A 23,442-nucleotide genomic window follows, 5' to 3' on the forward strand; every position below is an offset into this window, starting at 1 on the left:
AATTTCAAGTTAATTAATATTAGCAGATGAAAATTTTATCAATTAATATATAAAAGTTATTTAATTTTTTTTTTCCTATTCTCAATTGATTGTTAACAATTAAAATGATACAATATAATTGAATATATATAACTGAGAATTAGTTGTTTTAAATGATTAATTTTAATTATTATAAGTCGATCCACCATTGGTGATAGTTGATCCACTAATTGTTGATCTATTATTGAAAGTCCTTCGTCCATCCGATTGTTGATTAACTTGATTACCATAGTGATTAGTTGATTGTGATCCCTTTGATGATTTGAAAATTTTTCTAATGGCAAACTTAACCTCTCGAGTCCTGAAAATATAAATGAACGGGTCAACAATGGCCTTACAAATGACCAGAAAATTACAAATTGAGCTGATTATGATTAACAATTTTCGAGGTAAATTAAATATTGAATAAGGGCAACCATCGGAACAGGTCAGTATCAGAAAAGTGACCGCTGGTAGCCAACACAAGAGATAAGTTCCCAATATAAGTAGACTTGTAATTAGCGCTTTCGTATTTGATTTAGTTGGTCCAATTGTTGCCGATCGATTATCTTTCAATGAAATTAATCTATGTCGATAATTATTGATCGGTTCGGTATTATTATCAGAATTAATTACAGTTGAACCTTTATTAGAATCTAAATTATTATTATCATCTGAGTCTTTATTGTTTAATTGTTTCCCTTTAATTGATTTCATTGAAGAGCAGGTTAATTGTTGCTTCTCATTTAAGGATAGTAAAGATGTTGAACTTTGTAACAATTGTTGTTTAGTATCTTGATCATTGTAATTAACTGATTGTTGTTGGTGATTATGATCAATACTGTTTGGTACTGATGATGATGAGGTTGTTGTTGAATTTGATTCTGATTGTCCAGTTTTATTGTGATTAATGTTATTAGCACGAATGTAATTACGAAATATGAAAACATGTCGAGGTGAAATTGTCGTCGTCGTCGTCGTTATTGTTGTGGTCACTGTCGAGGTTGATTTTGTACTTTTGGCCTCATTTTGGACTAGTAAAATGGCCGCTGCTGTAGCAAGTGAGTTAACCTTATTTTGATTGTTACTCTGTTGATCAGCTGATGATGAAGTAGATTGGAAAACTTTATCATAATTAACAACTCCATTAGATGAATATCTCATCTGTTGATTAGCTCTAATTATCTTAAATATTTTAGCATAAAGGAAAAACATTATAACCAATGGGATGAGGAAAAAGGCCAGAATAAATAATCGATATCGTTTAGAGGCCAGGAAACGGAAGTCACAGCTAGATGATCGGAAACCTGTCAATGGAATGAATATTTTGTGTAAAAGGAATTGAAAAAGTTTCAATGACGAATTCAGTTAATGAAATATAATCATCTTACCTTGACAGGGAATTGAATAAAAGTATATGGTGAATGCTGTTAAAGGAATACCCCAGCAAATAGCACTGATCAAGTGGATACTTCGGGTTACATGATGTGAGAAAAATGTTCGAACTCTGAGAATACGAAATGAGATGGACAATGAAAGAAACAAAATCAAAATCAAAATCAAATTGAATTATTATTATTCTGTTCATCTCAATTTCAAATTCTCTCATAAATCATTCCAATAGTATTCATTTAATAGTAACTATCATGTTCCCCTGTTAAATTCATCCAAACTGATTTTCGTTTACAGATAAAATTACTGAACAATTTGAGAGAGAGAGAAAAAAAAAGAGAAGAAGAAAAAAAAAGTTTCGAACTACTTGAATATTGAATGAGAAAAGAATATTCAATGATAAGAATGTTATCTTTTTCCCTGAAGAATTAAAATTTCATCAAATCCTCGGAATAACATATCATGAAACTTGATAGAATTCCGTAACTACCTGAATAAAATTCTGGAATGAGAAACAAAAAGGAAACCAGAAATTCTGAAGGGAAAAAATTCTCTCCAATGAATGATCATGTTTCATGGTAAAGAATCATCATCATCACGAATTATTATGAAAATTGAACAGAATTTTTTCACTCTAATTGATAATCTAAACATTTAATTTAGTCCAAAATATCAGAAAGAAAGTTAAACAATTAGATGTTTCGATTAACAATTTACCTGTTGATTATTTCACACCAGTAACAATAATGATCTGAAATTAAATTGATTTGTATAATATAAATTGTTGTTCCAAGTTTATTCAAGTAATTGGTGTATTTTATTTTTAGTTATTTAACTGAATACAATTGAATTAAATGATTGAATTAAGTTAAGTTCATCTTTATCATTTCAATTTCAGGGTGATGATGAAAAATAGCAAAACCATTTCAACGATAAAACAAAAATCGTTAACATGAAATAAACAATAGTTTAAACTGTGTGTTGATTATTTACTCAAATGGTTCTGATAATGATTCTTGATTCAATTTAATTTACTTTTCACATGATAGTTGATTGATATCATTAAGAGAAACAGAAATGAGCTTCTTAAGCTTTTCTGGTTGTTTCCATTTGAAATTTTCATCGAGAAAAAAAAAGTCAATCAGTTAACTGAACTTGAACACAACAACAACACCAACACAAACGATTTACATGATTACAGAATCGGAAGAGAAAATGAAGAAGAAATAAACTTGGAATTGAAATTAAGACCATGAAACATTTTATTCCGAAACTCTGATAAGTGTATATACTCAGAACTCTCATGATATTCATGGAAAACTTTTTTTTTCCTTCCTTCTTATTCACTTAAATTTCTATTGATGATCAGTCTGAAAATACCAGAATTTTAATCAACCATCACCTGGGAATATGAATCTAGTAGGAAGTTTGACTTTTTCCCTTTTACTTTTCAAATTGAAACAAATAATCAGCCTCAATAATCAAAAGCAAATGAAACAATTAATTGCGATTAACAATGGCGATTAAGCTGATTCACTTTACTAACAATTTCATACTAATTATCCTTATTTTCATTGATTCTAATCACTCCTCGTGTGTCCTAACACGAGGATAAAAAGCTTTTTATCCTCATGTCCCATCTCCATCCTCGAGGATGGAGATGATCATCATTTTGGACAAACTTGCAATTCAGCTAATCCATTTTTCCTCTTAAAACTCAATTATCGTTAATCTGACGTTAAAACGTTAATCCAACAACACGAGTACGAAGAAATAGAAAAAAATTAATCTACTTAACTGAATTATATCCAATGGATACAACAATAGATTCAACTTTTCATATTCCAACCATCTAATCGATTATGTTACAAATTCTCATATGAATTAAGAGAGATTATCGTATAATCAATAATAAGAATAAGAATTGGAGATTCAATTCAATTTCCGTTTTTCGATATTCAATCAAATTCATTTTTTCTTCCTCTCATCTTATCATGAAAAAAGTTCCGTCCAGATTTTCATGATAACAATGGTGACAATTGACTTGAACATTTTCATTCTGTATACTCCCCTGAATGTGAAAAGTGATTATTCAGGATTGTTGATTTCATGGTAAATATTTATGGTGAATTTACAATTACATGAGAGAGAGAGAGAGAGAGTTTAGATTGTAAAGGAAAAAGAAATATTCAACTTTGGTGAATTGATTCTTGGTTCATGTTTCAAATTTCATGTATTTCAAGGTTAAAATTAAATTGCTGACAATCAAATATTAGTATTACATGATGACAATCATGATGAAATACATCTAAAGATATTCAAAGTTATTTTCCATGGCTCAATGAATAATGTAAACTGTAATTTCGTCAACTGGTCAACATTAAAACTGTTTAATGTCAGTTGTCATTGTCAAAATCATCATAAGCTAACAAGCTAAAACTAATGGTGAACCAATTAATGTGGCGAAATTAATTAAATACTAATTTTACTATTAAAATCATCAAATTACTCCTGATTCATTATGTTTAATTTATTCACAATTTAAACTGTAATTATACAATCGATTAATTTACCGTTATAATTAGTGTAGTTCATTTTCTGTGCTAGAAAAAAAATTGAAAAAACTTCAAGTCAAGTTAACAATTTGCAAAAGCAAAAAGTTTGATTCAATGGTTGATTGAATGATTAAGATGATTAACTTTACAATTATCTAAGGTAAACTTATTTTTATCGAGTAAATTGTTTTAATGATTAGATTTGCTAACTATTACTTAGTGTGAAGGTGATTATGATTAGGATGGAGAACCAGGTTGATAAAATGTCTAAATTATATCCAGAACTTGGGTGAAATTTTGGGTGACATTAAGTCAACATAATTGTTGATTTTCTCGTTGAAAAGTTCTGAGATTGATAAACAAGCCTGGAATCTTATTTTCGATTCCATGTTAAGCAAAAATCGAATACACTTTTCTAATTAAGCTAAAAGGGTGAGAGAAAATGTCAAATTCGAGTAGTTAACTAGAACCAATATCCATAGAGAATGAACTTGAAATACCACTGAAGGAATATATTAATAGTTAGGTCATATTAACAATGACACTTGACCCTTACTATTATGATTCTAAACTCGAACCGATAAAAAAATCGATAAAAAAAACCAGAACATTTTACCTTTCAGTCAACTTGTTATCTTGTTAACTTTTTGTCATTTAGTTATAATTTTCTATCATGATAATGATGAGATTAATATGTTGAGTCTCATGTAGGTGAAGAAATGAATAAAAAAGGTAATCGAATGATAAACTTTGGAAATTAAATCTTCTTAAGAATTGACGATTTTTTTCCCTGTCTCCCTGAAGCATAAAGATGATATTTCATTCTCATGATAGTATAACTGATTTATCGTTAGTACGTTTCAGTTGCCTGGGAAAAAAAGACGAAGAAAGAAAAACGGAAAAAACTTCTCTTCACTTAAAACTCAGAACTTTTTTCATATTATTCTCATCAACTGTTTACTCAGCGAATCAATGATTAAGATGTTAATGATAATCTTGAAATTCTCAACAACTTCAAGTTCTCATGACGATGGAAATGTTTCAGATTCAGTAAACAAGGTAAGTAATAGAATAGAAAGAAAAAAAGTTCTAATATTTTTCTCATTCCATTTCATTTTTCATGAGGCTTTTCTTTTTTCGATTGTAACAATTTTTCGTTAAATAAACATGAACCAAATAGCGATTCGATAAACTTTGAAAATCCGGAAGTAGTACTTGAAATGCTTACGTATTTATATTGTACTAATCGAGCAGAATAATTATCAATGACGTTCCAATGGATAAATATCGTGAATATATTGTCATGGAAAAAGTAAGAGAAGAGGAAAAAAAAGTTCCAACGAAAAACATTAATAATGATAATAAAAAAGAGAATTACTAATCATGATGCTGAGCATCATCACAATTCTCAAGATTATCATGATCATCACAATTTCTTTCTTTTCAATGTTTTTATTTGCTCGAAATCAATATCAACCAGAACGAATTATAATCAAACAGAATTTGATGAATCATATAATCGATATGCACTCATATTGTCCTTCTTGTCTTTTCATGTTAATATTAAGATTCGTTAGCATTTCAAATCAGATACAGAAATAAATCAAAATATAAACAAAATACCTTCGATATTTAGTATCCATCAGGGGAAGGGTATTCATATCATGGTAATATGATACACTGAATAGTAACAATTTACTGAATTGTAAAACTTTTCTTTTCCCATCGAATATGCATAATGGAAATAATCAAGTTCTAAGAAAGAAAAAAGTTCTAACCATAATGAACATTATATGAGAAGAAAACTTTTTTCTCTCAGAATTCAAGGTAATTGTTTCATCTATTATCCAATAATATGATGATCAGATTTATACAATAACCAAATTAAAGTTAATCAAAGTAAATAGCCGACTATTAGTATTGGTGATCAGCCAATTGACAATTAACTGATTAAGTAATTAAACTTTTCCCTTTTTACTTTTTACACTCTGCATGAGATTTAATTTGTATCCGAACCTTTTTCTTATCAACAAAAGTAAACATGAATTTGATTATTTGATTAAATTAAATTGTTTTAATGGTGATCAGCATGATAATCAAATTTCATCTGATTACTGTTTACTAATTTAACTAATTTGTTCAGTTTTATTGCTCACTGATCATCCCAATAATTTACTGACTGAGTAATTGATTCCAATCATGTTGATTAAACCTAATTGTTACTGTGGTTAATTCATTCAAGTTACACTCACAATTTAAATCCATTGAATATACTATTTCACATTTACATGTACATGTAGACCCATTGATTAGACTGATAATCATTTTGATTTGATAAACATTCTGATGATCACAATTAAGCCAACAAAAATTGGTAGATTGTAAATGATCAAAACTCGAGCTGGTAAATTGGCTGATTTTAGCTGATTTGATTAACATGAGAAGCAATTTGATTGATGTTATCATTAAATATTAATCAGTTTGGCCTGTTAATTAAATTCTCTTTGATTAAACCTGTCTGGTTACGAATGATATTCCGATAATAATATGATTTGTGATAATTTTATTCTATTTAAACATGAAACTCATCCGAGTTTCGAAATTAATTCAAAAAGTTTTCCTCTCACAAGAAAATGTCATTAGATACATCAAAGAATCTGAATAATTGGAGCAAAAATCTCTCATGAAATTTGACAATAATTGAAGTCAAAAAAAAGTTCCAATTGAAATTCAATAATAATTAATCACAATAATATCCTACTAAATGGTTCAAGTCTTAAACTTTAGATACTTTAATTGTTACAGTAATCTTGAAATCCTCTTACATTATCAATTAGACTATAGATTAAATTAATCTTCATTAATTGTGTTGATAATTATTATCATTAAGCAAATAATAACCTTAAGGTTATTGGAAAGCTTTGAACTTTAAGTTCGATCTAATAATATTAATATTCTGGTCAACAGATTAGCAGCAAATAGCCTTAAGGTATTAATCTTATCATGTAATAATCTATTGTCTTTATCTGTAAACATTGTAACCTTTAGCTTAATCACAGTGATTAATAAATAGATTTACTAATTCAAGTTTGATTAATATCAATATGAACTTTAAAACTTTACTATTAATATTACAATCAACTGATATAAACCAAATACTCTGATAAAATTAATAATAACAATCAGGTGATTATTGTAAATACAATTAGATTTAGCCTGTTGAATGAAAAGTATAATATTCAGAATAGTTAAAGTATTAGCTCAGAATCTACCCTGAAGCCAGGGAGAGATGATGATAACCTTATAGACGAGCAATTTGATTGAATCAATTTGCTTTGAATCTGATCTTGAAAATAATCAAGTTCATTCATCAGTATCACCTTTATTTTTCATTCTCATTGAATATTCATGATGATGGTAATCAATAATTCAGGGTAATATGAATATAAACATGATACCTTGAGGAATGAACTTTTTGGTAATTTTTTCAAGCTTCCCTTTGAAACTATTATAAACAGTCTAGTGAATAATTAGCAATTAGATCATCTAGAGTGTTTAATTACTACCAATTGCTTAGATAATCAACTAATGATGAGATGATAATCAATCCTGGAATCTAGATGAGCCCTGAACATGAATAAACAAAAATCCAAAGTCATCTGAGCAAAGTTTCATCATCATCATAACTGAAAATGCTGAGGATGTTGATTGTATTTCTCAACTTGTAATAATAATAATAATATCAATATAATTTCATCATCATTATCATGATTATTAGTAATTCATCAATGGTTACAAATATGCTCACCAAGGTGTAATAATAATGATAAAGAAGAAGAAAAAAAAAGCCTCTAATGAATTCATGGCAAGTTCATGGAGGAAGAAAAATCAAAGTTCAGTGTGCATGATAAGAGTTAAAGGTGAAAATTGGGAAGAAAAATAAAAATAATTCCAAAGAAATTATTCCAGTTCATTGACTATCATGGTGATGATCATCTTCACCATTGAATTTAGAGATACATGTACATAATATATAAGTCATGAGATTGACAATATAAGTAAATTGATTACATGGGAGATAATGATGATACTATTTCATGATTTCTTTCATTAGTTAATCAACAATTTATTGATGATTGGAAAGGTTATAAGAAAAGTAGGAAAGACATTTTCATTCATCTGTGAATAAAAATAGTTCACATATCACATTTCACCTACTATCCGATTCACCATCATCAACTCAGAATCCCTCAGAACTTGGTAATGATACAATTCACTGTATCAATGTTTGTCTAACCGGAACAAATATTCAACATCAGGTAAGAATTAAGGAATTAAATCGTCGAGATAAACAATTTGTTTTTTTTTATTTCTTCTTCTAAATAATTATCTTTATCATCACTAAACATTAGTCTTATTTGTATTATCGCCATCGTCATCATGGTAATAATATTTTCACCGGAATTGAATTTCTTACATATAAATATACAGTTTCTCATATTATTTGCTCACTCCCAGAACTACTGGGAATGATATCTTATTAATATATATCAACATTTCATGAAGATGATAAGATAAACAGTTATTATGATCTAGTATTAACTTTTACCATTAAAGATGATCAACTAATCATGGTTGTTCATCATTCATTGGACATGATTTAATTGCTTTGGCTACTTATCAATTTGAATGAATTTACATGGATTAAAACAAATGATTAAAGTTATCAAGTCTTATGAATATTATGGATAAGGAATGAGATTAATTAATATGAGAATTTGGAAGTTTAATAATTACCGATAATGGAGAGGACGAACTATTCCTTTGTAGTGAATGAATGCCAATGCTAAAAGATGAAGGACTGATGAGATCAATGCCGATGAACGGAAAATTTCAATGGCCAGAAAGGGACACGTATCGAAATGAACGTTAAACACAACGGGAAGGTAAGAATTGAAAACGACACCAAGGCCGTTTAGTATTGAGGCGATTGTATCGGTACAGGCAAGATTCAGAGAGAGTATCAGAACGGGTGACTTCCTATGGGTTCCCATTCGTCCGACAATGATAAGGCCGATATTTAGTACCACGGAGACAAGGCAAGCAAAGATTAAAGGTGGACAAAGTAACTTGTACAAAACTATTTGATCTTCACGAGTACGATCATCGCTCGGTTGAATTACTATCTGTGTTATTATCACTTGAAATATTGACCGGTAAGAGACAATAATTTGATTCTTCCATTGAACTTTTTCTCGAATATATTAATTTGTTTGATAAACTGTTTCTTTTCTGTATGATCACCTTGTCAATTTACTTTAATCAAGTTATTCACATTGTCTCGTAAATTTATACTGAACTTTATTCACAGATTAACAATACATGATGAAGAAGATGCAGAAAACAATCAATAGACTGAAAAAATTTCAGTCTCATTTGTGATTCGATTCTGATTTTCGATAAAAAAAAACTTTTTTTGTCAACAATATCTCCATCTAGTTGTATCTTTAACAAGTAAAATTTGACCTAAATTAACAAAGGAAAACAGAATAGTTCTGATCATGGTGAATTACCCTGTTAGTTCTGAATTCTAACGATAGATCTCATTCCTTTCGTGTTTAGTTATAAATAAAACTACGATAACGAAAATTAACTGAATAACGTGGTGCTTGTGGACTTGTAAGGATAATCAAGAAGCTGTAATGATTTCTTTTTCTTATTTTCTTCAGAAAGTCCAACATCCACCGACCAACTAGAAAGACAGTTCTTTAGTCGTCCTGAAGGTCAAATCTAAATAGTATAATTCTTGGAAAGTTCCGCTTCATCCGTAACTTCCTTTGAACATTACGAAACAAATTCAATTCAAATTATTATGCTAAATCAATTTATGCTTTTTGTTCAATTTTTTCCGTTTTTTCTCAGCTTATTGATTGCTAAAGGATGTTGCACTTAAAAACTGACAATGTAAACAATATTATCAATAAATTAATTTACCTAAAAAGATGATAGTTATGGGGATAAAGATGAAGATAAGGTAAAGATTAAGATTAAAATGAAAAACAATAAGGGTCAAAGGCAAAGTGATGACCTTTTCTTTATCTTCACCTTCATCTTTATCATCTTTAGGGTAAGTTAATTTCTTGATAATATTGTTTAAATATAATTATCTTCCCTAATTGCAACCAGATTGTTAACCATGAAAATTGATGATGATGATTGTTGTTGATTTCTCATGTGGGGTAGAGAAATGATTTGAGGGATGAGATGGATTGATTATCTTAATTAAGATAGATTTTAGAGTTTTAATTACTGAAAAGTCTGTAGACTTGAACTAGAAGATTCTCAGTTCCACAAATAACTGATTAACAGATTCTTTTAGATCGTGAATTAAACTAAACTTAGCAATCAATGTTTTCATTAATTCTAATGAATTAAGATTAACAATTACATGAAATTTTAATTAAACTGAAATTAAATGAGTGATTGTAGTTATAGTTAAACATTAACTTGAAGAGATTACAATTACTGAATAGAAATGAAAATTCGTTTAGAAACAAATTAGGTTGACAATTAAATTAAGAAAATTATAATGAAGATAACAAAGAAAAAGTTACAAGTGTAACTAAGGCAAGACCAGTGAGTTATGGTTAACATGATAAGATAAAGGTTTAACCTTATGGATAAGCTTCATACTTTCTAATGTTAAAACCTATATCTTTATCACAATTCTTTAAGAGATTTTAAGTTTAACTCATTCAAAGAATTCAATTGTTGAAATTAATATTAATGAATTTTCATATATCTTAGATATTGGTTAAACAATTTATATTAATTGTAATAATTAATCATCAATTAACTAAGGATATTAATAATTTGATTTGTTAATTACAACAATTAAAGATTACAATTATAGTTGTAGGATGGAGATTAATGAAAGTTGAATTGTTGACTACAATTGTAACCGAAAATTAAGACAATTTGTTAATTGATGAAAATTAAATGATTTTGAAAATTAAATTGTTTGTTTTCATCAAGGGAAATCAAATCATAACAGTGATGAAATGAAAAACTGAGGATCTCAGAATTTCTACCCTTCACTCAACAATGTTGAAACTACCATCATCCCCTAACCCAACTGACCATTGGTCAGAGATAAGATGATGCTGTTGAAAAGACTTGATATGGAAGACGAGACAAAATGAAATTAAAATTACAAGGGTAAATTGAAAGGGTATCTTAACTTGATTTTATGCACGTTTATGGTTATAACTTAAAAATCATTTGACCTACAAAGATCAAACATTGTGTTACAAACACATTTATAAATTGAATGAATTGGTAGCAATAGAAACGACTAATATTAGTCAAATAACATTGAAATCAATTTTTGAATCGCTATTCTATTCAATGGTTTGATTTGCTCATGAAAACTCCATGTTGATGTTTGCTCTTTTTTCATGTTGATTGTTGAAATAAATCTTATGTTATTTAACTCATCTTCTAATCTTCTATTCACTTCTATCATCACCAGTATCATCATCTTCATCTTCTTCATTTTATCTCTCTCACTCACTTTTGCTTTCTCTCTATTTGGCTGATTAAGTTTATCTAACCCAAACTCAACTCAATTCTGAAACTTTACTCAATTTAAGTGGTCAATTGACCATTTGCTTCGTCTTTCCATTGTCACTTTTCTGTTGTCCACCATTGGGTAGAGTTTTTTTTGGAGAATAAACAAATTATTGTATTATTATTAATAAAATTTTTATCAACTCCATAAGAGAAAATCAATTAATACTTACAGTAAATAATGGTAGTCATTAGTATCGCATTTCCTGTGTACCACCTTCCAGCCCAAACGAACTTCCGTTCAAGTTCAAGTTTATATTTTGTTTTGTTTTCAATGCTCACTTATCTTTCACCATGAAGAGTAAAAGTTTCTCAAGAGTATCTTTTTACTATTGAAGATCTGAATACTCGTAGTTGATGAATTTACAATATCGATTCTGAAGATAATGTAAACTATTCATTGATTATTTGATGATATCCTTTTGATAACATGATGGGATACTAATGATAATTGATGAAGTAAATTGGATGAATCGTTAATTGATTTCAGTTTAGTTAATTTGATCAAGATGATAACTTGAATGATTAGTTACCATGAAAAGCTTTTATTCTTGACCAGATAATGAGACGAACAGAACTTTTCTATCTTTACTATAAAAGAGAAAAATACAACAAAAATAACGAAAGAACGAAAACTTTTTCGAACCAGATACAAGTTCGAAAAATAAATGTTCTAACACTTTTCAAGTGCGTAATTTAAATCAAGTCCAATTCTCACAAAAATCATTCGAATTCTTAGAATAATAATTTTTCATTTCTTCTCCTTCTTTCTCCTAAGTTTTATCAAAACCGAAAAAAAGTTCCAATTCTAAGACTGAATTCGTCTTATATAAACTCGAAATCTCAACTCAATCTAATTGCAAAAAGTTTCCAAACTCAAGTCAATTAATATTCTGATTCCAAGTTGATGATTCGGTGGTAAATGTCTAATGATTTTGGAATAGCAACTTAATATAAAACTCAGATGATAATGATAACATGAAACGATATTATTATTATTTGATTATTGATATTGTTTTTCATGTCCTTATGGTTTCTGATTGATGATAATAGTTGACTTGGTAAGACATGTAATCCATCATGAAACAGATTCAGAGATAACCTTTTTCTCAGATTTCAAGTATTATCATGATTCTGATGATGATGATGATAGAACCATTATAATCATCATTTCCTTAAGTTGATTGTAATCAACTGTATTATTACATTTTTCCTCCCACTTTGTGTTTCATTTAATCGTCATCATCATGTTCATTACCATGACAATAGTTTCCTAAATGATTCAAAAAGACAGATTAAATTGTAAACCGTAATTGAAACTAAATTGTTGAAAACAATTTAACCAACATAATAAACTCGGATATCAGTTACAATCAACGATAAATACAGATTCTATTTAGAAACAATTTTGCTTGATGATATGGAAATAATAGTTTCAAATGCTTCAGGCTATTGGATAAACACAGAAAATCAGGAGAATGTAAAAAAATTGAATCAAATATCAATTCTATTGGAATCGTTTCTTTGATTCAGAAGAAGAGTAAAAAATGTTATATGATAATCATGTAATCATGAGAATGATGATTATCTGAATAGAATCATTTCTTTTATCATTGAATTTATTTCAAACATCATTTGCTGTTTAAAGTTGAAATATAACAGATTAGATTCAGTTGACAGGGTAGACATGATAAGGAAGAGATAATATTGAAAACCACTGAATTCACCAGAAGATGGAAACTTAATTTTCTCATCATCTTGATCTCTCTTTTTCAATGGAATATTCAGAAAGATGATTCCATCTCATCATCATTATCATCTTCATCTTCTTCTTCTTCTTCTTCTTATTCTTATTCCTTCCCTGTCACTCCATGGTAATATTATTGAGAATTTCTTTCTTTATTCTTTCTTAGTTCTGCTTCTTGTCAACTCGAACTCATGGTAAAGATGAAATGATAATCGGAGATAAAAAGTGCACACAAATTAGAAAGGCGAAGATTTTCAATTCTCCGAATAATTCAAGTTCGCTGATTAATCTCTTTGGAAAAGATATCATAATGATCTATAATATTACGAATTCTCTTATCGATATACATAATATTCAACTGAATGAAATTGTAATGAACTTTTTGTTGTTGTGATTAATTTTAACACGAATAATAGAGTAGATATAATGTCACCTTTTTGTCAATTTTCAACATGTTAATCGTGATTACATGCATCTACTATTCAGAATTAATCCTTTTACATGATCAATTCAATTGAATGAATAATGATAATCTTTGCATTAAATTGATTCCACTTAATATTTTCCTTCCTTTTCTTTGATACTTTCAATTTATCTTCTTCGTCTTCGTCTTCTCGCTCTCATTTATTCTTCACCCTTTATTCATTTTCACTTAACTATCTTCCACTCTCATCACCACAATCACCTCCCTCCATGATCGTTTGAATATCTTCCTAATCATAGTACTGACAATGTCAATTGTAAGACTATTTAGATGCCATTAAGAGAGTTCATTGGAATCTATTCAATGGTTTGATTTGCTCATGAAAACTCCATGTTGATGTTTGCTCTTTTTTCATGTTGATTGTTGAAATAAATCTTATGTTATTTAACTCATCTTCTAATCTTCTATTCACTTCTATCATCATCAGTATCATCAGTATCATCATCTTCATCTTCTTCATTTTATCTCTCTCTCTCTCTCTCTCTCTCTCTCTCTCTCTCTCTCACTCACTCACTCACTTACTTTTGCTTTCTCTCTATTTGGCTGATTAAGTTTATCTAACCCAAACTCAACTCAATTCTGAAACTTTACTCAATTTAAGTGGTCAATTGACCACTTCCCTCGTCTCCTCATTCCCACCCTACTCCTCCCTGCCCTATCTCTATCATTACATGATGATATCTCAATGTGATTATTAGGAAATTATAGTTAAATAAATCAATACGATCGTTATTTGAAAAAAAAGACTAAACCAACAATAAGTTGAAACGTTTTCACTTTTCACTTGCTAATTAATCAAATTAAATTTAATCAAAGTAAAAATTAAATCAAATGTAAAATATCAAAACAAAGTTAAATAATCCCATTGCTGGATTAAATCAACGGATTCTAAACTAAATCTTAAGATAAAACGTTGATTGTTACCAATAGATGGCAGCAAGAGGAATGATAATTTTCCCCTATCATGTTTGGTATCAACATTAAACTAAAGTTTAACTGATCAGTTGAACTAAGTGAGTTGACTGATTAACATTACCCAAATCGTATTGTGATGAAAGTTGATTGTTACTTTCCAACAATCAAATAATTGTCATGAATTTTAAACGAGTCAATCAGAGGAGTAATTAACAATTATTACAATAGTTTTTGTTTGTTTTGTGTCATCAAAGATTAAAATTGTGCCGAATCAACTTTTCCATTGAAGTTTCCAATCCAGTGACAATTTAATTAAATTGTGTAAATAAATTGTAAACTTAAATCATGAATCTATTGATAACCAGTTGGATACTTTTAATTCAAAGTTACTTTTATTCAACATTTGATTTATCCTCTAACGGTCAACAACAATTTAAGGATCACCTTAAGATCAATTCATCAGTTAATGTGATAGTTAATCAACGTACTAATCAATCAACACATTTAATCAAGAGTAAAACAATTAATCATGGATTAACAAGATTGAAACGTTCATACAAATTGGTTGGATCTTCATCAATAGAATCAATGACAAAACGATTACAACAAATTACCACCTCAAGTAAGTTGATCAATTGTAACAATTAACTAATCCATCCCAATGAAAACGTTAATCAAATGGTCAGCAACCTTTTAATTGCTTTAAATTGATTCAAATCAATGACAATTCTTAATAAGATTCACCTTGAAACAATTAACCTTTCTGATCAAAGTGTAACATTGATGGTTAACTCAAGGTGACAATTAAGGTTTATAGAGATTAGAGATGAACGATTAGAAAATTAATCTTGAGGTGATAATGGATTAACTCGATAAGATTTCAGTAAATTGTAATTATAATTGAGATAATTGTTGATAGAAATGATTGAAATGATTATACGAATTGAGAAATTTTCAAATGAGATGGAAAAAAAAATTTCGCTTCCGATATTTACATTATCATGAATGTGGAAAAAGTTTTGGGTGTAAACACATGAATTGTAATGAGAATTGAGTGAAAATGAATTATTTCCAGTAGATGATGAGGATGCTGAGGAAATGGAATATTTTTTCCAGGTATGAATATTATTTTCTTTCTGGAAAAGATAAATATTATAATTGGAAACTTTCAGATTCTCATTAATGAGCAAACAAGATTTTCCTTTAGTTTCATTCGTAATTCATAATTTTTATTGTAACTATTTTTTCATCTCTCTCTCTCTCTCTCTCTCTTACTCATTCATTTCACCATGATGATTATCATGATATAATATAAATATTTTATATCCCAGGTAAATCATCATCTTGATGATTACCTGGAGAGAAAAATATTTCATAAGGATAACCAAGGTTTAACTCAATTGTTACCTGAATGAAATTGTTTTTCAAAATAAACCTCATGATGACAAGAGTATATTTTTTATCAATCTCATGATATAAAAGGAAACCCATATGAATAACATGGTGATAATCATGATGATGATAACCTTTACTCTATATATATGTTATTTATATATTAATATGAAGCAAAAATGATACGTTTGAAAAAAAGATGAGGTGAAAATATAAACACAGAAATTGAACAGATTTCTTATTCTCAGGGAGGAAAAAGTTCTGATAAAATTGGTTGATACAATTTCTTAACATGATACATATTGAAATTTATCCAATGTAAATAAATAATTTCATTATGAAAGTTCAATAATAATTCAGAATTGTATCAAGACGTTATAATAGTAAAGACTCACAAATTGATCACCATGATATCTTCATGATAACATTTGAATTTTCCTTCCTTCTTTTTTCCAACTGTTCATGGATTCTCAGGAAGAATGGAAAATTTTCCCCCTCAATCTACATACATTATCATGGTGGCGAAAATTTCTGAGAAAATATTGCAACATTTTCCTTGTCAATATTGAAGATTCTTGAATAATGTCTCATGTTGTTTATCTACGATTTTTCCCTATCGATATATATTCAAATTCTTGCATGATAATCGCAGGCAAAACTGATAAATAATCAGGTAACAATTGACTGTCATCAACTAAATCAATTTGATTATTTTATTTTTTCGGTCAATTAAATATATATGAAAACACTATTGATGGTAATTGAGTTTCACAATTCAGAGAGATTCCTTTTATCATGTAAATTGTTGAGTTGCATTGAAATGATTCTTGAATAAAACCACCATAACCACAACTCATTCATTCAAGTTCAATATATTATCTTATCATTATAATTAATTGTTGTACATGTATAATCATACTGAGTTGCAATTTTTACCTGATTATCATTATATTAATTGAGGATAAACATGATTGTAATCATGATGATGGGATAACCAGATTGAGGAACCACTTGAATCATGAATTCACAATTGATACTTGAATGTAAACACTTAATGAGAACTATGAGAAATTGATATAACTTTATTTTTCTCCATGATAATTAGCATGATATTTACTTAATTATCGTGGAAATTAATTGATTGTATTTGTTAAACTTGAATCGATAATCGTTTCAATTTTATGTTATCATTTAGCTAATTGGATTTATGAGAAAAATATCAAAGCTAATTTGATGATTAGATTAACCTGATTAGTGAATGAATTTCCGAGCTTTGAAACAATGTGACAAATTCAATTTGTTGTCAGGTTCAATCATTTGTACTTAATGGTTGATGAAATTATTAATTAGGGTTAATCATGGATCAGTTTAACTCATGATTGATTCGTGGTGATAATCCCTGAACTTTAATTTCCAACCTAAAGTTCATTATTATTATCAAACTTTTGATAAAGTTTCGAATTTTTTTTCTCGTACAAAATTAATATTCACCTAATGATTGGTCTCTACAAGTTGATTATCCATCAATCGATTAATAAGATTTTGGAATAATTTATTATGATGAAAAAACGAAAAATTATTATTCTAATATTTGGTTCATTCTTTGAGTTCAAATGAGCTTGAAAATATTTTCTCCATGTATACATGAGAAAAGGTAGTGGAAAAATGTTCTAAATTCATTTGGAAATCACAAGTTTGTTCAGTCGTTCATTTTTTTTTCTCATGGAATCATAATTCTGAGCATATTAAATATTATCCAGAATTTCAGGGTATGGAAAACTGATGGTGGTTTGGGTGCAGGGGATTGAAAGGTGAACATTATGGTTGGTTAATTTTCTCGTACCTTTGAGATTGGAAAACTTTGTGGTGATAGTAACTGAAAATTCTGATGGAAAATTTTTTTCTCTCTCCTTTTCCAACTCAATTGAAATTGAATCAAATTTCCATGAAATATCCAATTTACTTGCAAGTTAAAAAAATTATATTCCATTTATTCACTTGAATGTTACCTGAGTGTTGAAGATTTAAATTCTCAAGATTTTCAATGTTTCATGGTGAAATATTTTCCACCCTCAAGGTTGACATTCAGTCTCAACACTTTGTATCATTCTAAGAGGATTTTTCTCTCTCGTCCACTTGAGTCTTGTCATCTCAATGGACACAAAAGCTTTTGCCCTGAGAGGTAAAAAAAGGTAACATGGGAACAAAATCTTTTCATGAAAAAATTGTAAACTTCCATGAATCGTGAGCTTCAACATGAGGTAAAGTGATTCTTTCTCCATGAATGTTAAACATTGTTCGTGGAGAAAATGTTCCAATTAATTAACAGATTAATCTGATATTCTCAGCATTTTGTAAGCTTTTACATGAGTTAGATTTCTTAGCATCTTAAAGTTTTCATCTTTTCGAATTCATGATCTCTCTCTCTCTCTCTCTCTCTCTCTCTCTCTCTCTCTCTATTCATTCATCTTGCTGATTGAAATCGTTTAAAATGTCACTTGCAGATTCAAAGTGTTTTTATAAGGGAGAAACGGAAATACTTTCATGATAAGTTGTATTCAGAGTGGAAATTGGTCAGAACTTTTTTCTGCCGAAAAAAAAAAGAATCTTCTTTTTTAGAAAATGATATTTACTATATGTCTCACAATCTTCATGATAATCTATGAATCTCTCATCCCTTTCATGACAGATGAAGATATGGATGATGAAGAAAAATAATTCTCTCTCTTTTTCTCGTCAGACTGAATAATCTTTTTTCCTCATTTTCATCCATATCTTCATCATCTATGAATTCGAAATGTACAAAGAGAAGAAGAAGAAAAAAAATATTCACATTGATGAAGATGAAGACGAATGGAACAAATTTTTTCGAATTAATCTTTTTCAATGTATTTCTTTCCATGTTCACCCTGAGCATCTTGTTATTTTCCTCCATCTTGTAGCTTATCGAAATTTCTAGTTATTATATTAATTTTTTATTTCTCCACAAATCAGAGTCTTTCCAAGTGAGTAATACTTATCATGGAAAGAGAGAGAGAGAGAATCAGATTGAGAGTGAAGATGAAAAAGTTCTATCATTGTTATCATGATTATCATGAAGTTAACGATGCTAAGGAGGTTCGAAGTGAGAGAAAGTGGAAAAAGGGGAAAGAATTGGAAAAGTTCTAACTCAATTTAATTTATCTCGTAACCAATCTTGTTAACTGTTATCGATTAAGCTTCTGTCTTTGTTATCAAGAGGGAGGAAGAAAAAAGTTCTGTAAAGTGTCAGGATGAACATTCTGATCATGATAATAGTTAAAATTGTGCCACAATCAATCATATCCCAAACTCTTCAAGTGTGTGAACATTGAATTATCAGACAAAAAAGTGTCACAAACTATTTATTGCTAATAATTTAGAATCATTTATCAATTCAACCTGATAGACAATCAAAGTTCAGACACCTCATGAATTTCACCCAATCAACTGGTCAACTGAAATTCAATTTAATCTCAAAGTTGAAACATTTCATAGGGATTAAATTTCAGAATCAAATGAAATAATTAGTTCTGATTTAATCTCTCTTTTTGTTTTTCCATTTAACATTGAGTTTCCTCTGGTGAGACGAGTTGTTTTGAATATCATGTAACATGATTGGAATCAATTTTCAAATTTGTTTCCATCTTAATTGTAATCATTTCAATTGATTTTTTGGTCCCTTGTTTACCAATTCAATTGAGTAAAAGTTAATTCAATTCTCCCAGCAACAAAAAGGTAAATCAATTTGCAAATGTAATTTAATTACAATTGTGATTAATCAACAATCAAATTTTTTCTTCTCTGTCAACTTTGTGTTTTTGATTATATTTTCAAATCTAATGTTTGTTTGTTTGTTTTTTGTCAGAACTTTTTTTCCCAAAATTGTTCAGGTTCAGTTTTTTTATCGAAATAGTAGAGCATAGAATGAGAGAGAAACGTGAGAGAGAAAGAGATCAGGGGAGAGAAGAAAATCACAAGGAACATGGAATAGGAAGAGAACTATTGACTTATGTTACATGGCGAAAAGCTGAAGATGATGAAGATCATGGGAGTAGGAAGATGGAAAATCAAATGAAGATGTTAAAAAATGAGAAGAAAAGATGAAGATGTTCAGTTTTTATGATTTTTTTTCTATTCTTTTTTTTCTGTTGATTCATTTTCTTTTAAAGTTTTTTTTTCTCCAAAGAACAAAAGTGAAATGGACAGTTACTTTCTTCTTTTATCATCCTTCTCATCTTCGCCTCTGTGTCTAAATTTCGGTAAAATGAGATTCTTCTCATTTTCTTCACTTCTTCTGTCTCTAAATTTTCATCCGCATCCTCATCATCATCTCACTCTCTCTATTATCATCTCTTGGTAACTTCTATTGACCTCTACTGGAAATTGTTTCCTTGATGATAATGGTGATGATGATGTCGTAGAGTCTTTTTCAAGTCATGAAAATATTGACTTTCCTTTTCTTGGAAAACTTTTACTTTAACTTTTCCGAGTAAATATAAAGTTTTATTGCAAATTACAGGGAAAAGAAGCAAAAAGCATCTCAACAATTTGCAAATTGTAATTTTCCAAAGGCTAATTAGTTTATTTCTCAGACGACAATTAATCAAATTGTTGAACATAAAACGATCAAATTACTAATCTAATTTTAATTGCAATGATATCGGCAAAATTGTCAACATATGACAAGTTTAATTGTTCAAGAGATGAATAGTTAAAGTATTATTATTATCAATACAAAGAGAGCGAAATTTTCAATTCATTAATTACTAATTGATTAACAATTAAAAGAAATCGCTTGAGATGATCAACTAAATAATGATAAGGATGATTAAGATTAGCAAGTGAGTGGATTAAGTGAGTGGATAAGACAAAAGTTCTGGGATGATATCAACTAATTGTATCCATCTAATGAGTCTCATCATTCAAAAATTTAATTGATGGGGAAATTTTTTCATCTCTCTCATGAAGATAATTTCATGATGATGATAATCATTTAGCTGAGTCTAAATGATTGCTATTTGAGTGTAAAAGTTAATGGCCTTGAAACAGTCTCATGATGATCACCATGTAGATGATGAGGTGGGAAGACAAGGGATGAAGATGATGATGAGTAAGAGAAACAGTTTAATAGGAACAATTTGAGTTCCATATATTTTGTTATATTTTTCACTCAGATTAATTCAGCTTCCATGAATCTAAGTAACATTAACAGAAATCATCATTCTCATCTTTACTTCATCCGGTTCCTCCCAACCAATGGATGTGTTATATTATTGTTATATTGCAAATTCAACCTCTTCCACTTGTCATTCATATTTTTTTGTTCATCTTCCTCCTTTTCCATCATCATCATCATCATCATGTCTTCATCTTTTTCTCGATCATCTCTTATTTTTTTTTTTGGTGAAATTTTGCATTCTATTTGTGTATTTCTGGGTCATTATTATCATTATCACCATTTTTCAGAATTGTCATCATCTTAATATTTTCATAATCAAAGATTATTTCAATTTGCCTTTTTCCCCTTTTTTTCTGATTCCAAATATTATTCAGAGCTCGGTGAGTTTTATGAGCTTAGTTTTGTCATGAAGATGATGATGATTATGATGATTCAGCTGATGAAACTGTTACGTGTCAAATGATACATAATCTTATTTGATAATATGAGATGAAACATGAGATGAATAAGATTTCATGTTCATGATGAATACAAAAGTCGAAATGTTTATTAACCAGAGAAAAGAAGATGAAAAGTTTAGATAAAACTAGAACTTCAACTAAGATTTCTGATTCTAAGAAAAAAAGACGATAAAAAGCTGATAGAAAGTAAGAGACAAAAATAAAAGAGAGAGAGAGAAAAGTTCTGACCAATTATCTAGTATTTATCATCTAATTTTCTGATTCGATCTTTATATTTGCATCAATGAATTTTCGTCTTCTTTATCGTCACAATAAAGATAAAATCTCAACATTTCTAAAGTTATGATTCTCTTTTCAAAGCTTTTCGAACAGATAATGATGAAGATTAGGGTTCATGGAAAGAGCAAAGAGAGACAAAGTGATGAAAGAAGATGAAGATGACGAAGGAAGATACGCAGAGAGAGAGAGAGAGAGAGAGAGAGAGAGAGAGAGAGAGAGAGAGAGAGAGAGAGAGAGAGAGATGAAATACTTAGATGATGAGAGAATAAGAGATAAAAATGTAAAGATTTTTTTGTTTCTCTTTCCATCCTCATCTCCAAGTCATTGATATTATTAGATGAAACAAGTAGAGTGCTAACCCAGCATTTAACTCATGATGATTCAGTACAATTGCCTCAGATTGAAATTACATCTTTTGAATATTCTCATTACCTTATGGAGATACTAAAGTGTAATACCTGGGTCAAAGGATGAAAAGATGATGACGATTCTCTCTCTTCTTTTCGTCAAAAGGGATCATCCCTTCATCTTCATCTTCATCTTTTACTTTTCTTAGCTTATGATAGATTCTAAGACAAATGATGCGTCACTCATTGAATCAAATGGAGCTTATTAAATGCTACTAAATCATAGGTTTCCAATGGTTCACATCTTTGTCTTTATCATGCTCATCATCTCATTTCTCTCTCTCTCTCTCTCTCTCTCTCTCTCTCTCTCTCTCTGCATCGTCATAGCTTAACGTTTATCTTGCAACTTTTTCACAGTAACTCTGCCTTCCAATGTCTTAACCTTGTTTTTTTCGCAACTTCTTCCCCAATGAAGCTCTTTCATCATCTCTCTCTCTCTCTCTCTCTCTAACCCTTGCCCCATCATCTCACTTTTTTCTCTAGAAACCATGAAAGGTTTTTACTTGTTCTATTAGGTTGATAAGTAAACCAATAAACTTATATCTTCTCCTCTTTCTTATCATCCTCATCATCTTTTCCTCAACACTAACATAGTAAATCAGGGGAGTTTCTGGTTCTCTACCCCTTATAATCAAATGTTGTTGTTGAAATTCATCCTCATCCAATTTCATTCAAATTAACTTGAATCTCTCTTGTTTTCTCCTCTCTCTCTCTCGTCCGGTATTCAATCTTTTATTATCTTCAACTCGACCAAGGCTAATAGAAAGATGACCTTTCACCTCGCCGAGAAAAAGCTAAAAATTTTTCTCTCATCTTCCAGTTAAAAAGAGTCTTTAAAGTTTTGCTTATTTCCAACGAGATTACAAGTTGATTACAAGAAGATGATCAATTTACACTTACACTCATCTGTTAAACTGATTGCATCGATTGCAATTAGACAGACATTTCATTCATTGCAAATAA

General features: G+C 29.2%; 2 protein-coding genes across 2 annotated transcripts in view; one reads left to right on the forward strand and one right to left on the reverse strand.

Annotated features, from left to right (window-relative positions):
- Positions 1-9: 9 nt before the first annotated feature.
- On the reverse strand, positions 10-9,488 carry LOC128395445 (phosphatidylinositol 3-kinase 2-like). The gene is made up of 3 exons (XM_053355874.1): positions 8,763-9,488; positions 1,410-1,525; positions 10-1,325 (listed from the first exon to the last, which is right to left on the reverse strand). Exons 1-3 carry the CDS (start codon positions 9,017-9,019, stop codon positions 163-165), a joined length of 1,536 nt encoding a protein of 511 aa, XP_053211849.1. The 5' UTR covers positions 9,020-9,488; the 3' UTR covers positions 10-162.
- A 5,337-nt stretch (positions 9,489-14,825) lies between these two features.
- Positions 14,826-23,442, forward strand: part of LOC128395125 (cell adhesion molecule Dscam2-like) — a 62,458-nt gene continuing 53,841 nt past the window's right edge. Inside the window, exon 1 of the mRNA XM_053355528.1 lies at positions 14,826-15,362. Within this exon, the coding sequence (XP_053211503.1) occupies positions 15,086-15,362 (277 nt within the window). The 5' untranslated portion in view covers positions 14,826-15,085. The remainder of the gene's footprint in view (positions 15,363-23,442) is intronic.

The sequence above is a fragment of the Panonychus citri genome, unplaced genomic scaffold, assembly GCF_014898815.1.
Source record: "Panonychus citri isolate SS breed McGregor unplaced genomic scaffold, ASM1489881v1 Contig00141, whole genome shotgun sequence".
In the NCBI taxonomy this organism is placed as follows: Eukaryota; Metazoa; Arthropoda; class Arachnida; order Trombidiformes; family Tetranychidae; genus Panonychus; species Panonychus citri.